Raw genomic sequence first — 14,136 nt, forward strand, 5'->3', positions numbered from 1 at the left:
TGTTCTAGTACATATTGTGTTGCCATTACAAGTAGTATACCATGCCATAGTTTGTATTGTTGTTCGAACATTTTTACTGCTCTAATTGCCTCCAACTAATGTTTGATCTATTCTTACTGTACACCGCCTTGAGTGAATTCCTTCAAAAAGGCGGTAAATAAATCCTAATAAATAAATAAATAAATAAGGAATGAGCTGCTTGCTTTACCACAGACCATGGCTGCGAAAGGGCTCTGTAAAGAAAAGGACAAAACCAGACTGCATGAAGACAAAATGGCGGCTCCCACAAGCCCTGTTGCCTCCACGATAGGATCAGTCTTGGGGGGGGGGGGGGCAGAAGTGGCAGCCGAGGTGACAGGAGCCATGGAAACTTTGTTGGACAAATGTTTAAGTCCTATTGACTCCAAACTGGAACAAATGCACAGTAATATGGAAAAGCTCAGTAATGATTTGGCAGCATACCAACAGAGGCATGGGGACCTTGAGGACAGAGTGACTAAAGTAAAGGATGTACAACCTGACCTGCAGAAACTAGTGGCCACATATGAGGATAAGAGCGAGGATCTGGAAAACACATCCAGAAGGAACAACCTTTGTTTTGTGGGCTTGACAGAAGAACTAGAGGACCGGAAGCTGCAAGTTTTTTTGGAATCCTGGCTGCCTCAACAACTAAAGCTTCCGGCTTCACTGGACTCGCTGCATGTGGAACGGGCCCACCGAGTGGGTCCTCACCAGAAGGCGTCCTCAAGACCCCGAGCAATCATCATGACATCTACTCAATTTTGCCCATAAGTCTGCCATCCTGCAAGCTCTACGTGGAGTAAAGGAACTTCTTCATGAGAATCACGAAGTCTTGTGTTTCCAAGACTATTCAGCAACAGTGGCGGCACAACGTCAGAGATTCTCACCTGTCTGCTCACAGCTTTTTGCCCGCAAAATCCGTTTCGCCCTTCAGTATTCTGCTAAGATGAGAATAACCTATCAGGCGAAGACCAAGATATACACATCGGTGGAAGTGCAAAAGTTCTTAAATACACTTGACTTACCAACTACCCGCGGAGAGAGCCCAGATCACTGAACTTCTGTGGAGTCTGCTTCAATAGACACTATATGGGTACAAAATTTTGGCGAGTCTCCTACTATGGTGTTTCATGAGATCTTGTGCACTGGTCTCTGTTTGCTGGCAAGTGTTAATGTGGAAACTGGGAGTGCAGCAGAGAATGATTGACTGTTTTGGAGGACCTGACTCTGTATGTTGACTTTGTGTTCGCTCATTTCACGAAGGAATGGAGAAAGGAGGAAGACGATGAAAAGGAAAGAAGGAACAAAATAATTTTTTCCCTTCAATTTGAGAATATTAGGAGGGCGCCTAAGTGGGTGGAAAGCCTTTGATGTATTTGGGTTGTGGAGAGGGAATGTATGTATGCTTGGGGAAATATTTTCACAGTGGAGAGTTGATTGGTGTTTGGTTGGCTGGTAACCTGAATATAGCTTTGGTAATGGTATCTATGAGACAAAACCAAGCTGTTTAATCGGGGTTCATTATCTATTTGTGTCGGGGAAGGCGTTGAGATGTAACCGGTTCTATTGCGGACTCTTACCTGGGGATCAGGGAAAAGGTTTTGGAATGGGGGAAAGGAAGGGAGGCTGGGGGGGGGGGGAGGTTAATGGCTCTTAATGTCAAGGTCTCATGCATTAAGATCCTTGGGGCTACTTTCTGTTTGCTATTTGGACCTACGAGGAGGAGGTCGCAGGCTAGGATGGCCCTTATCCCTCTTTGTTAGTTGGAGAATTGTGGGACATAAGCTGCAAGACTCATTGCTATGGTAAAAGTTATTACTTGGAATGTAGGGAGCATCCATTCCCCATCAAACGCTCTAAAGTTTTGCAACAGCTTCAGTGCCTTGGAGCGGATGTTGCCCCTTTGCAAGAGACACACCTTAATGATTTGGAACATGCTAAGTTGATGAGATGGTGGGTGGGTGAATGTGTAACCACCCCGGCAGTGGGAAAGAAGAGAGGGGTGGCCATAGTATTTAGAAAAGGAGTAGCCACTCAGATACAAGGTGTAACTAAAGATACTGGGGGTCGCTTTATTTTTTGCAAGGCTACGACAGCTAGATGCACTGTGTTGGTGGGCAGTATTTATGCTCCTAACCAATTGGACATCACTTTTTATAAACATATGTTGGCACTCTTATCTGGTGAAAGCGCTATTCCTCTGCTCCTGGGGGGCAATTTCAATATAGTTTGGGTTCCAGAGCTGGACAAGTCCCACCCTTCTTGCTTGCTTGAGGTGCTGGACTGCCAAATTTCTCTACATTGCTCAATCTCTTAAATGACTTGTAACTTTTATCTTATCCTTATGTGTCCTTCTGTCTGTCCCTCCTTATCCTTTTTGGTCCTGTTTGTCCTGATTTAGATTGTAAGCTCTTTTGAGCAGGGACTGTCTTCTTCATGTTCAATTGTAAAGCGCTGTGTACGACTGGCAGTGCTACAGAAGTGATTTATAGTAGTTATAGTAGTAAATGTGTGGCGGGTATTACATCCTTTTGAAAAAGATTACACACATTTGTCTCACACACACGCAATGCAGTCTCGTATAGACTACCTTCTGATTTCGCAGTCTCTGCTGTCAGATGTTGTTGATGTTCAGATAGGTCCATATGTAATCTCAGATCATGCAGCAGTGTGGCTGGACTGGCAGCCTGCCGGGATGGTGTGCTCTTCTAGGGCGTAGACTTACTGGCGTGCTGGAATGAATATAAGCATTTTAATCAAGCCTCCGCCTCCAATGCGGTTTTTTATTGGGACGCTGCTAAAGCCGTATTAGGAGGGACATTATTAGGTATTCCAGCCACCTTAAAAAGGTCAAAGGCTCAGCATTCTTGCATCCGTTTCACCTCCACTGCCGATGCTTGTGTGTCATCTTCTAGGCCAGAAACACGCGCTTCCAACTTTGCAGTATGTTTGTTCGTCTCTGTAAGTTTTCAGTTGCTTAACTTGGCCTGAAAGCCCCTCCAGCCGGGGTCCCAGTGTTTGTTACGCTACACATTGTGGGCCACTAGAGCTGTCGCAGGAAACTGGGTGACGGACCCTACCACATTGTCGTCTGTTTTCCCTCGCTGTCTCTCTGTTTACAATGGTTTGCTAGACATCACTCCTGTCGAGCGGTCAATGTTTTTGTTCATGCACTCTCTTGGCTTCAGAAGCCTCCGATTTGTAAGTAGGGGCCCACAACTACAAGTTTCAGCAAAGTTCCAAGAAGGCCTTGAAGCGAGTCAGTCAGATGTCTGTCTTTCCTAGAGCAACACAACCACTCCTGCCTCAAAGTTTTAAAGTGACAGTGCACTATGGCAGTGTCCACACTGGACTCTGTGGATGATGTCACCCACATGAGAGAATATTATGCCTGCTTGTACTCGAACAAACCTAAGAATATAAAAATAACATAAGCATCCCCATACTGGGCCAGACCAAAGATCCATCAAGCCCAGTATCCTGTTTCCTACAGTGGCCAATCCTGGCGACAAGTACCTGGCAAGATCCCAAGTGTAAAGCAGGTTTTATGCTATTTATCATGGAAGCAAGCAGTAGATATTCCCAAATCCATTTTAGTAACAGCTTATGGACTTTTCTTTTAGGAAATTATCTGAACTTTTTTAGACCCCACTAAGCTAAATGCTTTTACCACATTCTATGGCAATGAATTCCAGAGTTTAATTACATGTTGAATAAAGAAATATTTTCTCTGATTTGTTTTAAATTGACTTTTTAGTAGCATCATTGCATGCCCCCTAGTCCTTGTATTTTTCAAAAAAGTAAACAAGAGATTCATGTCTACCTGTTCCATTCCACTCAGTATTTTATAAAACTCTTATATCTCCCCTCGGCCATCTCTTGTCCAAGATGAAAAGCCCTAGTCTTTCCTCCTAGGGAAGTTGTCCCATCGCCTTTATCATTTTTGTCACCTTAGTCGAGTATAAACCGAGAACGGTCCCCCCCCCCCCCCCCCCCCCCCCCACACACACAAAAGGGGGAAAAGTGTTAACTAAAATATAAATCAGGGGGTTTATATTGAAGTGTATGGTAACGCCCCCCCAAGCATTTCTTCCATCCACGTTCCCCCTTCTCTTCCCCACAATTATTGGCATTTCTTCTTCCACCCTCCCACTCCTGTGTCATTACAAAATAAGTGCCTGTATATAAAATGTAAACTGCTTTAATCGTAACCAAAGAAAGGAAGTATATCGAATCCCATCCCCTCCCCCCCCTCCACATTTCATATCTGGTTCCTACTTCGTTTGGTTGACATTGACAAAGTTAAGTGCTGGGCCAGTTTAGGGCCATGAGCATCTGTGCATGTTCAGGGTCTGCTGGTTCTCATCCTCTCTGAGAGGGCCTTGAGCATCTGCGCTGACTCAGTGCATAACTTTGTCAGCTGAAGGGGTTAGGGATTGAATGTCAAACGTCAGTAATCACAAGGAAGGGGAGAAGGTAACAGGGCGGAGGAAGAAATTCTGGTGGTGGTGGGGGGGGGGGGGGGGGGGGGAGACAAATATAAACAGGGATCCCCATTTTTGGGCCTTTATTTGGACCAAAATTTTCAATTTATATCTGAGTATGTATGGTACTGTGAAACTGTCTTCTATTAGAAATAAGGTGTTTTGTTATGCAGGATTTCTCTTATGGAATACCCTGCCAAACGATTTGTGTAGCATACCATGGTTATCTGTCTTATCAAAAAGCCTTGAAGACCTGGCCATTTAAACTGAGCTTTGTTTGTAAATTAGGATAATATTTGCTGATGCCTTTTAGTTTGTGTTTGGATAGTCACAGTTTTTCTACATTTTTTGATATCGTAAACCACCGCTTTATTGCCTTTTTGTGATAAATGGTATATAAAGTAAATAAACCAAAATATAATCAAAGGAATCAAAAGGTTATTAAAAAAAACCCCATTTAACAAAATGAGGGATAATGGACTGTCCTGAGCCATCCTACAAGTTAACAGAGAAAGAAAGCCCTGACCCAATTTTGACTTTCTGGTTTTGTCTCAAGAAGGTGGAAAATTTACCTGATGTTGAACCTTGCAATTTTCTATTCTCTTGTCGGGTATTATGCATGGAAATCTTCCTAGCCAGCTCAGAATAGCCCTAACTACCAGAAAACCTGCAGATTGAGGGCTGGTCTGCTCTCCCCACCTGGAATCTGGACTGAATCGGACATGTGTGGCGTGATCTAACTCCACATTGGCACGCATGCAACGATGCTCCCGTTCCAGGAAGTCCTTTGTACTCCAGATGCGCACAGTTCGGTCGTCTGCACAGGAAGCCAAGTATTTGCCATTGCTGCTGAAATCCAGGCAGGTAATTTTCCCACTGTGACCCTGCAGAAAATAAACATGGTTAATGCCAGATCCTACAGGCCTTGCCAAGAGATTCCAGAGAAACTCCAGAGAATCAGCACCACCATCTACTTAGGTATGTCTCCTGCCCTCCAAAGAAAATGAGTGGGATTGTAGAAAACCTATTTTCAAGGTTCAAGATGGCTGGAAGCGCATTGCCACATTGCATGTCTGCTCTAAGGCAGATTCAGTTCCATTTATCTTGCAAAACTTTAGCGTAGTAATTACTTCTCCATAGTTAAAAAGAAGGACAACGCTCAAGGTTATCCTCATGAACAATATATTATAGGCACAGCTCAAATTGTTGAGTCCACAGCAAAACAGGGGGAAGACCTCTACGAGGGTCAAAAGTGGAAAACAGGAAAGTAGAGGACAACATGGGCTTCCATGCGGAGAGTATTCAGCAATGCAAACTTTATTGGCATCAAATAAAGACCCGACATAGGGCCGTGTTTCAGCGGGCGTACCCACCTGCCTCAGGGGTCAAGTACAATACTTCAGGTGAAGCCAAAGCTGTTATCAGGTGCCTGTGATGAAACTGTTCTGGTTTGGCTGAACACAAAGTTCACTATAAAGTGATGTAAAACAAAGTTCACCGTAACTGACACGGAGGACGCCTTGGCGCCAAATCACTACTTGTCCATCACAGGCACCCGATGTAGCTTTGATTTCACATGAAATCTTGTACTTGACCCCTGAGGCAGGCGGGTACACCGGCCAAAATACAGCCCCATGTTTTTTGGGTGCCAATAAAGTTTGCATTGCTCCACACTCCCTACGTGGAAGCCCGTATTGTCCTCTACTGTCCTGCTTTCACAGCTCAAACTGTATCATCAACCCCAAATTCTTGAGGACAGACCAATGAACGCTTACCGCTGACAGAGCCATTAGCAAAGTCAAAGTTATCACTGGGCACCTGCTTCTTTGGAGGTTGGTATGAATCTCATATTTTGAGGGTTATAGATAGGGAAGATTCCCAACAATGACTGCTGAGCCTGAAAATGGCTTCATATACTCCTGGGGGAATTCTGTGCAAAAAAAAAAAAATCCTTACAAATCTACTCACACTTTTTAAAAAACTCTGCATGATTTTTTGTGCATGTTTTCCCCATTATAAAGGCCTGACTCCTTCATACTCCAGCTCTGACACCCCTTAGTTTCTCCTTGCGAAGGCTCGACAAGTCCAAAAATCCAGACTGCTCGGGGATTGGGTCAGTATGGATTTTTGGATTGGATTTTCTGGATTCTTGGGACCGGGGTGGGGGTGGGGGGTCATGTGATACCTGCATCCTAATAGGCAGTGGGGAAGCAGAGCGCCAACAGAATCCTGCAAAAACCAGCCAAATACCACTCTGCAATATGCCCATGAAAAATTCAAAAGCAGCTCGAAAGAAAACACAGCCACCCAATAGCAAGATGGTGGAGGGTGCCACAATGATTGCTGCGCCAGCAGGAGAATGGGCTCAGGAGATCTCATGGACTGTGACGGCAGCTTTAGAGGATAAGCTAATCAAATTGCAGTCCGCAGTGGACGAAACACAGAAAAATTTTGATGCCCACTCCCAAAGGCTCACAGAAGTGGAAAGACGAGTGCCTGAGTGGGAGAATGAGGCTGTGTACAGAAAGAAGCTATCGAGCTCTGCGAGGGAGGGGCAGGAAAACAGAGCCCACAGGAAGAATCTGAGGGTCGTCGGCCTTCCAGAAGCGGTTTCTGAAATGGAGCTGTACACTTTCTTCTCAACGTGGCTTCCCACTCAACTGGGCCTAGAGTGTGTTTTTACTAAATTTTTCTGCAGGAGGGCCCATCGAATAGAAGTGCGCAAGGAAAATGACAGCAGTCCCCACACAGCTATTGTTCGCTATTTAAACTGGCCAGATAAGGAGTCTATTTTGAGAGCTTATCTCAAACTGGACAGCTTACATTACAAACCAAAATTCTACTCTTCAGTGATTATTCTACCCGCATTGCCTTGCAATGGAAAGAGATGGTGCCCATGTGTACAGCGCTGCACCACAGGAGAATATGTTTTTCCTTGGCGTATCCAGCCAAGCTGAAAGTATGGCATGATGGCAAGGTGATCACTTTATCTGAGAAGGCAGAAGCTAATACATTTTTGGATAGCCTGAATGTGCAAGAGGTGAGACCGGAATAATTCGCTAGTAGGAACCCAGAGCCAGGACCCAGTGATCACCTTGGCTGACATGTTGATTCTGAGACATCAATGAGGCTGAGGGAATGAAGGAATTTAACCCCGACAGACGATGTCACCGCTCCCTCCAGTGCCCTTTGGACATAATACATTAGTCAACGGATAAATCTGAGGGCAGCCGGAAACTTTATGGACTGTGGAGCTGAGGAGACTTGATCAGGATCTTATACCTTTCCCATGCGGGTGGATCCTGGAGCTGTACCTCACTGCAATCACCTATCAGTCTAATCCAGTATGGCTATTCTTATGTACATGAACAACTATCATATTATTTAAGCTGTATGATTATTCTATATATTCCTTCTAGATTCCTTAGATCCCTAAAGGATCATAGAATCGACTTGCCCCATTTTTGTAGGGCTCATTGGGAGGCCACTCACTTTTTTTCTGGTTTGAACCTACACTATGGAATAGTCTACCTAAAGAGATTGGGGCTGAATTAAACCTATATTTTCAAGCAGGCTTTTAATGTCTGATTGGAAGAAGGGGGACTGCATTAGTTTTCCTGCAAAATACTGGAATCGTATCTTAACTAGGGTTTGTATTTCTTGTGTGATTGCGGTAGGTCTGTTCGTTTATTTTATGGAGTTCTTTTTATATTTTAATTTTGACTTGTAAACAGCTTTGCTCTCATAAAGGTAAGCAGTATATCAAACTTATAAACAAACTTCACATCTAAAGAATACAGTCACAGTTTTAGAAACTTCTGAAATAGATATGTTTTAAACTGTTGCAAAATCAAGCCAACTACTTACTTTTTAGGCAACTCTAGAGGTAGCTCATTCCCAAATAATGCCAATTGATAAGAAAAAGACAGAGCCAGAGCATGTATAAGTCTTAATAAAATCCTAACTTCTCAAAAATATAGATTTAGATGTCCTATCTTTCGAGCTGGTCAAGCAGTAGCAGAAAACAATATCATCAAAGAAGGGGCTAAACTATATGGTATTTTAAAGATCAAGCAACATAACTTAAATAAGGCTTGGGCTTCTAAAGGCAGCCAACATAATCTCAATTGAAGAGGGGAGACAGAATTAAATCTTTTCACATTGCGTAATAAATGGGCTGCAGTATTCTGCAATATATGTGAATGATTCCTAGTTTTTTTGGAACAAACTTCATAAAGAACATTACAGTAATTGCAGGACCCCCAAGGAATCTGGCATTTGGAATGCTTGATGAGATTCAGTGTCCCTACTTTAAACCACCAATTGCACATAAAACCTTCTGGCTCAGCTCACCTGTGGGCAGGCAAGCAGACTAAATGTACAGGTGCATCTTCTGGCCTTCTTCCAGATAGGGACAGAAATTGCCAGAAAGTGGTAGAATGTAGGAGTGTGTACGGTAATCAGTGGCAGCAGGAAACCCCTCCAACTATAAAACAGGAATCCTGCAATTGTCTTAGGTTTTCTTCTTCCCAGCCTCTGACCTGTAAGCTAGGGAGAGCTTTCAAGACAAGACTTATCAATGTAGATCCCAGAAATACCAAAACATTTTTGCTGTGCTACCCACACCACTATACTATTAGGAATACAAAGAGAGACTGAAGTTTGCAGGATACAGCAAAAAGCACCAAGAGCCTTCAGAAATGGGACACAGTTCCTTTAATAATAAAAATCAATTTTCCAATATGGACCCGACACGGGACGTGTTTTAGCGCATAGTGCCTGCGTCAGGGTCAAATATGATCTAATATGAAATGAATACTGTGTGTAGCAACCAAACTTCTTCCTTATAAAATAAAAAGGCATTCCATATGGTAAAATTATGTAACATACCTGATAATTTTCTTTCCATTAATCCAGAGACAGATGGGTTATGTCCCTCCTCTAGCAGGTTAGATAGAGAGCAAGCTTTGAGCTCCCTATATATGGTCACAAGCAGTCACATCATCCTCAGTATGCCGATATCAAAGCTCATGGTCCTTGCAAAATTCTCCTGTGACTGACAATTCATTAACCCTACAACCGCCAAAGCGGGAGGGACCCTGCAACCGCCGAAGCGGGAGGAACGTGCCTGCGGGAGGGACCCTGCAACCGCCGAAGCGGGAGGAACGTGCCTTAATTGATCGCTCAATTACCCTGCAGCCGCCCAAGGCGGGAAACACTTAAGCAGCTCACTAAAAACAGATTCACCCCAACTCCAGGCAAATCATACAAACTTGAGCTTGTTGAAGTTGAACTTGCCTTGAACTTAAATTATAAGTTGACTTTGAATTAGGAACTGAACTTGAACGACAATATAAGCTTGAATCTGAAAAGATACAAAACACAAGTAAATAATTACACAGCAGATTTCTGGGAGGGCCTCTGGATTGGTCTATAAGGATTAATGGAAAGAAAATTATCAGGTATGTTACATAATTTTACCTTCCATAGCATCCTATAGACCAATCCAGAGACAGATGGGATGTACCCAAGCAGTACTTACCCAGGGTGGGAATCAGAAAACCTCAGGATACAAAAACCGAGGCGCCCACCGCTGCATCAGCCCTCGCAAGCACATCCAAGCAAAAATGCTCGGAAAAGTAAGAATCGAGGAAAAGGAAGCATCGACGACTAGGCCGCCGATCTACAGACTTCTTCCAGAGAAATCGATCTCGATTCTGCCAAAGAGGCCGCTAGAGTGCTAGTGGAATGAGCCTTCAACTGTGCTGGCTGCACATTGCCCGAGAGAACGTATGGTGCGGCCATAGCTTCCTTGACTCAACGAGCCACAGAAGGCTTGGAGGCCTCCTGACCTTCCCCAGGTCCAGCGTGCAGCACAAAAAGATGAACAAATTTTCGGAAATCATTTGTCACTTCCAAGTATCTGCAAAGAACTCTCATAACATCCACACCACTCAAGGCTTGAAACTCCCAGGATAATCCTCCTTTCGGAAGGAAGTCATACCTAACTGCTGATCCCCAAGAAAGCGCGACACCATCTTCGGCCAAAAAGAAGGAACTATGCATATAGAGATACCTGCTTCAGAGAGACGCAGAAAGATATTCCTAGAAGACAAAGTTTGAAGCTCCGAAACTCTTCTAGCCGAAAAGATTGCCACCAAAACCACCGTCATCAGGATTAGATCCTTGAGAGACAGCCGAGAAAAAGATGAAACGGCGGGTCTTGCAAGACTCTCAGCACCATGTTAAGAGACCAAGAAGGAAAAATGGAGTGCAGAGGAGACCGAAGCTGGAAAACCCCTCTCAAAAGGCGCACAATATCTGGCTGAGAGGCAAAGGAAACACCCTTCACATACCCTCTGAAAGAAGCCAAAGCCGGTACTTGTACTCTAAGAGAACTCAGAGAGACCCTTTTTCGAGCCCCTCCTGGAGAAAAGCCAAAATGGCATCCACCGACACCGAGGCGAGAGAAATGGAATCCGCCGCCCACCAGAATTCGAAGATGCACCAAACTCTGACGTAGGCTGTCGACATGGAGCGCTTCCTCGCTCTCAACATAGTAGCAAGTACGCAGTCTGAAAACCCCTTGCTCTTCAATCGCGCTCTTTGAATAGCCAGACCATAAGACCAAATGGGGATGGATTTCCGATAATAGACCCCTAAAGAACCAGGCCTTGACCTTGGGTAGCCACAAGGGCTCGTTGAACAGTAGCTGAATCAGATCCGCACACCACAGGCGTCTGGGCCAATTTCTACCCACCATAATTACTCGTCCCGGATGCCGAACTATTCTTCCCAGGAAACTGTCCAGCATGGGCCCAAGGGAAAACCCATACAGGAGGTCGTCCACATGCCAAGGCTGAAGGAGGACATCGATTCCCAGAGACTGAAGCTCCCGGCCTCTGCTGAAGAATCGCGGAACCTTGGAGTTGGCACTTGTTGCCATTAAATCCATAGTTGGTAGGCCCCAGACTGAGAGATCCACTCTCCCGGATCCCACACCTGTCGACTGTTCCAGATGCTTCTCCGCCGAAAGGCCTAAGCGTATCACTTCTCTGACTAAAGAGCACTCCCGGTACCTCCGTGTCTGTTCACATATGCCACCGCCGTCGCATTATCGGGAAGGACTCGTACTGACTTCTGAAACAGCAGTTGCAGAAAATCCCGAAGAGCCAGCCGATTCGCCCTCAATTGCAAGAGGTTGATGGACCACCACGTCTCTGACGGAGACCGAAGTCCTCGAGTTATCCGTCGCAGGCAAAGTCTGTAACTTCCACTGTCCAGCCTCTGGAAAGAGGACTCTGCGTTATCGAGTGTCAAAGATCACTCCTAGGAATTCCACAGATTGACAAGGGTTCAGCCGACTCTTCTCCAGATTGATGATCCAACTCAAGGAGCGCAACAGAGAGAGAGACCTCTGTCCGTGTCTCGTACACCTTCCCCGAAGGATTGGGCCCGGATCAACCAGTCATCTAGGTAAGGATGTACTAGACCCCTTCTTGCTAAGGAACGCCACTATGACGACCATCACTTCGAGAAGATCCGAGGCGCTGTAGCCAGCCCGAAAGGCAGGGCCTGGAACTGGAAATGGTGATTCAGGACCGGAAAGCAGAGAAACCGTAGATGAGGAGGCCAAAATGGGATGTGCAAATAAGCCTCATTTATGTCCAGGGCGGGCAGAAAAATTCCCTTCTGCACGGTGGCAAAAACCGACTGGGGGGTTTCCATCCTGAAGTGGTGTACTCTCAAGGTCCTGTTGACTCCTTAGAGAACGAGAAGAGACCGAGAAGAACTTCCGCTCCTTGGCACCACAAAGTAGATGGAATAGTGCCCTGAGCCTCGTTGTTCCACTGGAATGGGAACGACAGCGCCAATTTGTATCAAATTGCCCAGAGTCAGCTTCCGTAAAGACTTGCACAGAGAGGCCACTTATAGGTCCTTCAGAGGACAGCCTCCAGCTTGAAGCCATCTCGGAAAATCCCGAGAACCCAGTCGTCCGTTGTTATCCTGGCCCACTCGCCCAGAAACAAGAACAGCTGCCCTCTAAAAAGTCTGGACTAAGGGCCAGAACCCCAAACTTGGGCACGAGGCCCTGGGGGAGCTCTGAAGGAATTCCGCCGGAGCGACAGGCTCCTCAAAAGGACTGCTGCCTCTGAAAACGCTGTCTGGAATAGGACCCAGACTTGCCCGGGTGATACCAGCGGGCAGCTCGAAACGGCCCCTAGAAGAGTCCGCACGAGAATTCACACTGGGTCTGACCTCTGTGAGACTGTTGCCCTTGGCATCACCCAGCACGGGTCAAAAGAAGAGCTTGCCCTAAAATGGCAACTTGCCAAACGGGCCTTAGACGCCCAGTCGGATGCCCAAAGGCGAAGCCATAGCCTCTACCGGGCAGGCCCGACTAAGGACACTTCCTAGCCGAAGAATGAAGGACACCATAAAGAAAAACAGCCAACTAGTCATGCCTGACTCTAGAGTCTGTCCCGCCGCCATAAAATCCTCCGCAAAGGAAGGCGGTATCACGCAGTAAGACACGCTCTGGTCACACAGGAGCTGCACACTGCAGCCTGCATACTCAAGGAGTCTTTTTTTTATTTTTTTTAAGGAGGCCTCTAGCCACCTGTCCTGTAAGCCCTTCAAGGCGCTGGCCAGAGGAAAATCCAGTTTTATTTATTTATTTAATTTCATTTGTATCCCACATTATCCCACCTATTTGCAGGCTCAATGTGGCATACAGAGTTTTGTTAACATTGTCATTGCAAGGTGACATATACATTTAATGTTGTGTAGAGGTTATATTAGGGTAGAAGAAGGTTCCTTGGTCCCTGCTGTGAATACAGTATCCACGGTAAGTAGGCGGAAAGCCTAACGCTCTCCCTCAAAAAGGAGGCAAAAGCACCTCATAACCTAAGGAACCCGAAGGCCAGTCCCATTATTCTAGAATCAGGCCTTTCATAGCTACACGGAGGTAAAAACTCTAGGCGACCGCCTAGTGGCTATCAGAAAAGAAGGAGTCACCGAGGAGGAAGACTCACCTTCAGAGGCTAAAAGTTTAGCCCCTTCAAAGCCCGCACAATGAGATAAGCAATTTCTCCTGCCAAAACAGCCGGGCAGCAGAATACTCTTCCCTCAGAGAAGATCTCACTTCTCTTCAGCGGTTCCACACGAAAAAGCTGGGTACCGCAGATAAGCTGCCCTCATCTACCTCAGAAAAAACTAGACACAAGCTCTAGAGGTAGGGGGGGCCATGCCAAGGTGTTTCCAAGCAGTCTCAGCGCCACTTCTGCCAAGACAGCCCCAGCCCTTTTAACAGAAAGGCCCGGAGCGTCTTTAGGGGAAAACAGAGCTCCCTGCTCCGTTCAACATCCAAAAAGGGCTCAGGAGGAAAAGGGCTCTCTGACACTGTAGAAAGCAGCTGCAAAGTCTCAAGACATGGAGCTGCGCGAAACTAAGATGGTGCCCGTTGCCTCACCCCGAGGAGGAAGCACGGGAAGAAAGGCTATTCTTTCGAATTGGACACCTTTCCCAAACCTCCCTTCTTCAGGGCGGCCTGTGTTCCCTGAGCGGCCTCGAAGAAAGGGTGGTCAACGTAGAATAGGGAACTACAGCGGCCCGGAACTAAAGTGTGTCA

At 45.8% G+C, this 14,136-nt stretch overlaps 1 protein-coding gene across 1 annotated transcript in view; it reads right to left on the bottom strand.

Moving 5' to 3' along the window:
* TBL2 (transducin beta like 2) overlaps positions 1–14,136 on the bottom strand; it is a 77,651-nt gene that overhangs the window by 16,824 nt on the left and 46,691 nt on the right. Inside the window, exon 3 of the mRNA XM_030185807.1 lies at positions 5,205–5,389. Within this exon, the coding sequence (XP_030041667.1) occupies positions 5,205–5,389 (185 nt within the window). The remainder of the gene's footprint in view (positions 1–5,204; positions 5,390–14,136) is intronic.

This window comes from Microcaecilia unicolor, chromosome 13 (assembly GCF_901765095.1).
Source record: "Microcaecilia unicolor chromosome 13, aMicUni1.1, whole genome shotgun sequence".
Lineage (NCBI taxonomy): Eukaryota > Metazoa > Chordata > Amphibia > Gymnophiona > Siphonopidae > Microcaecilia > Microcaecilia unicolor.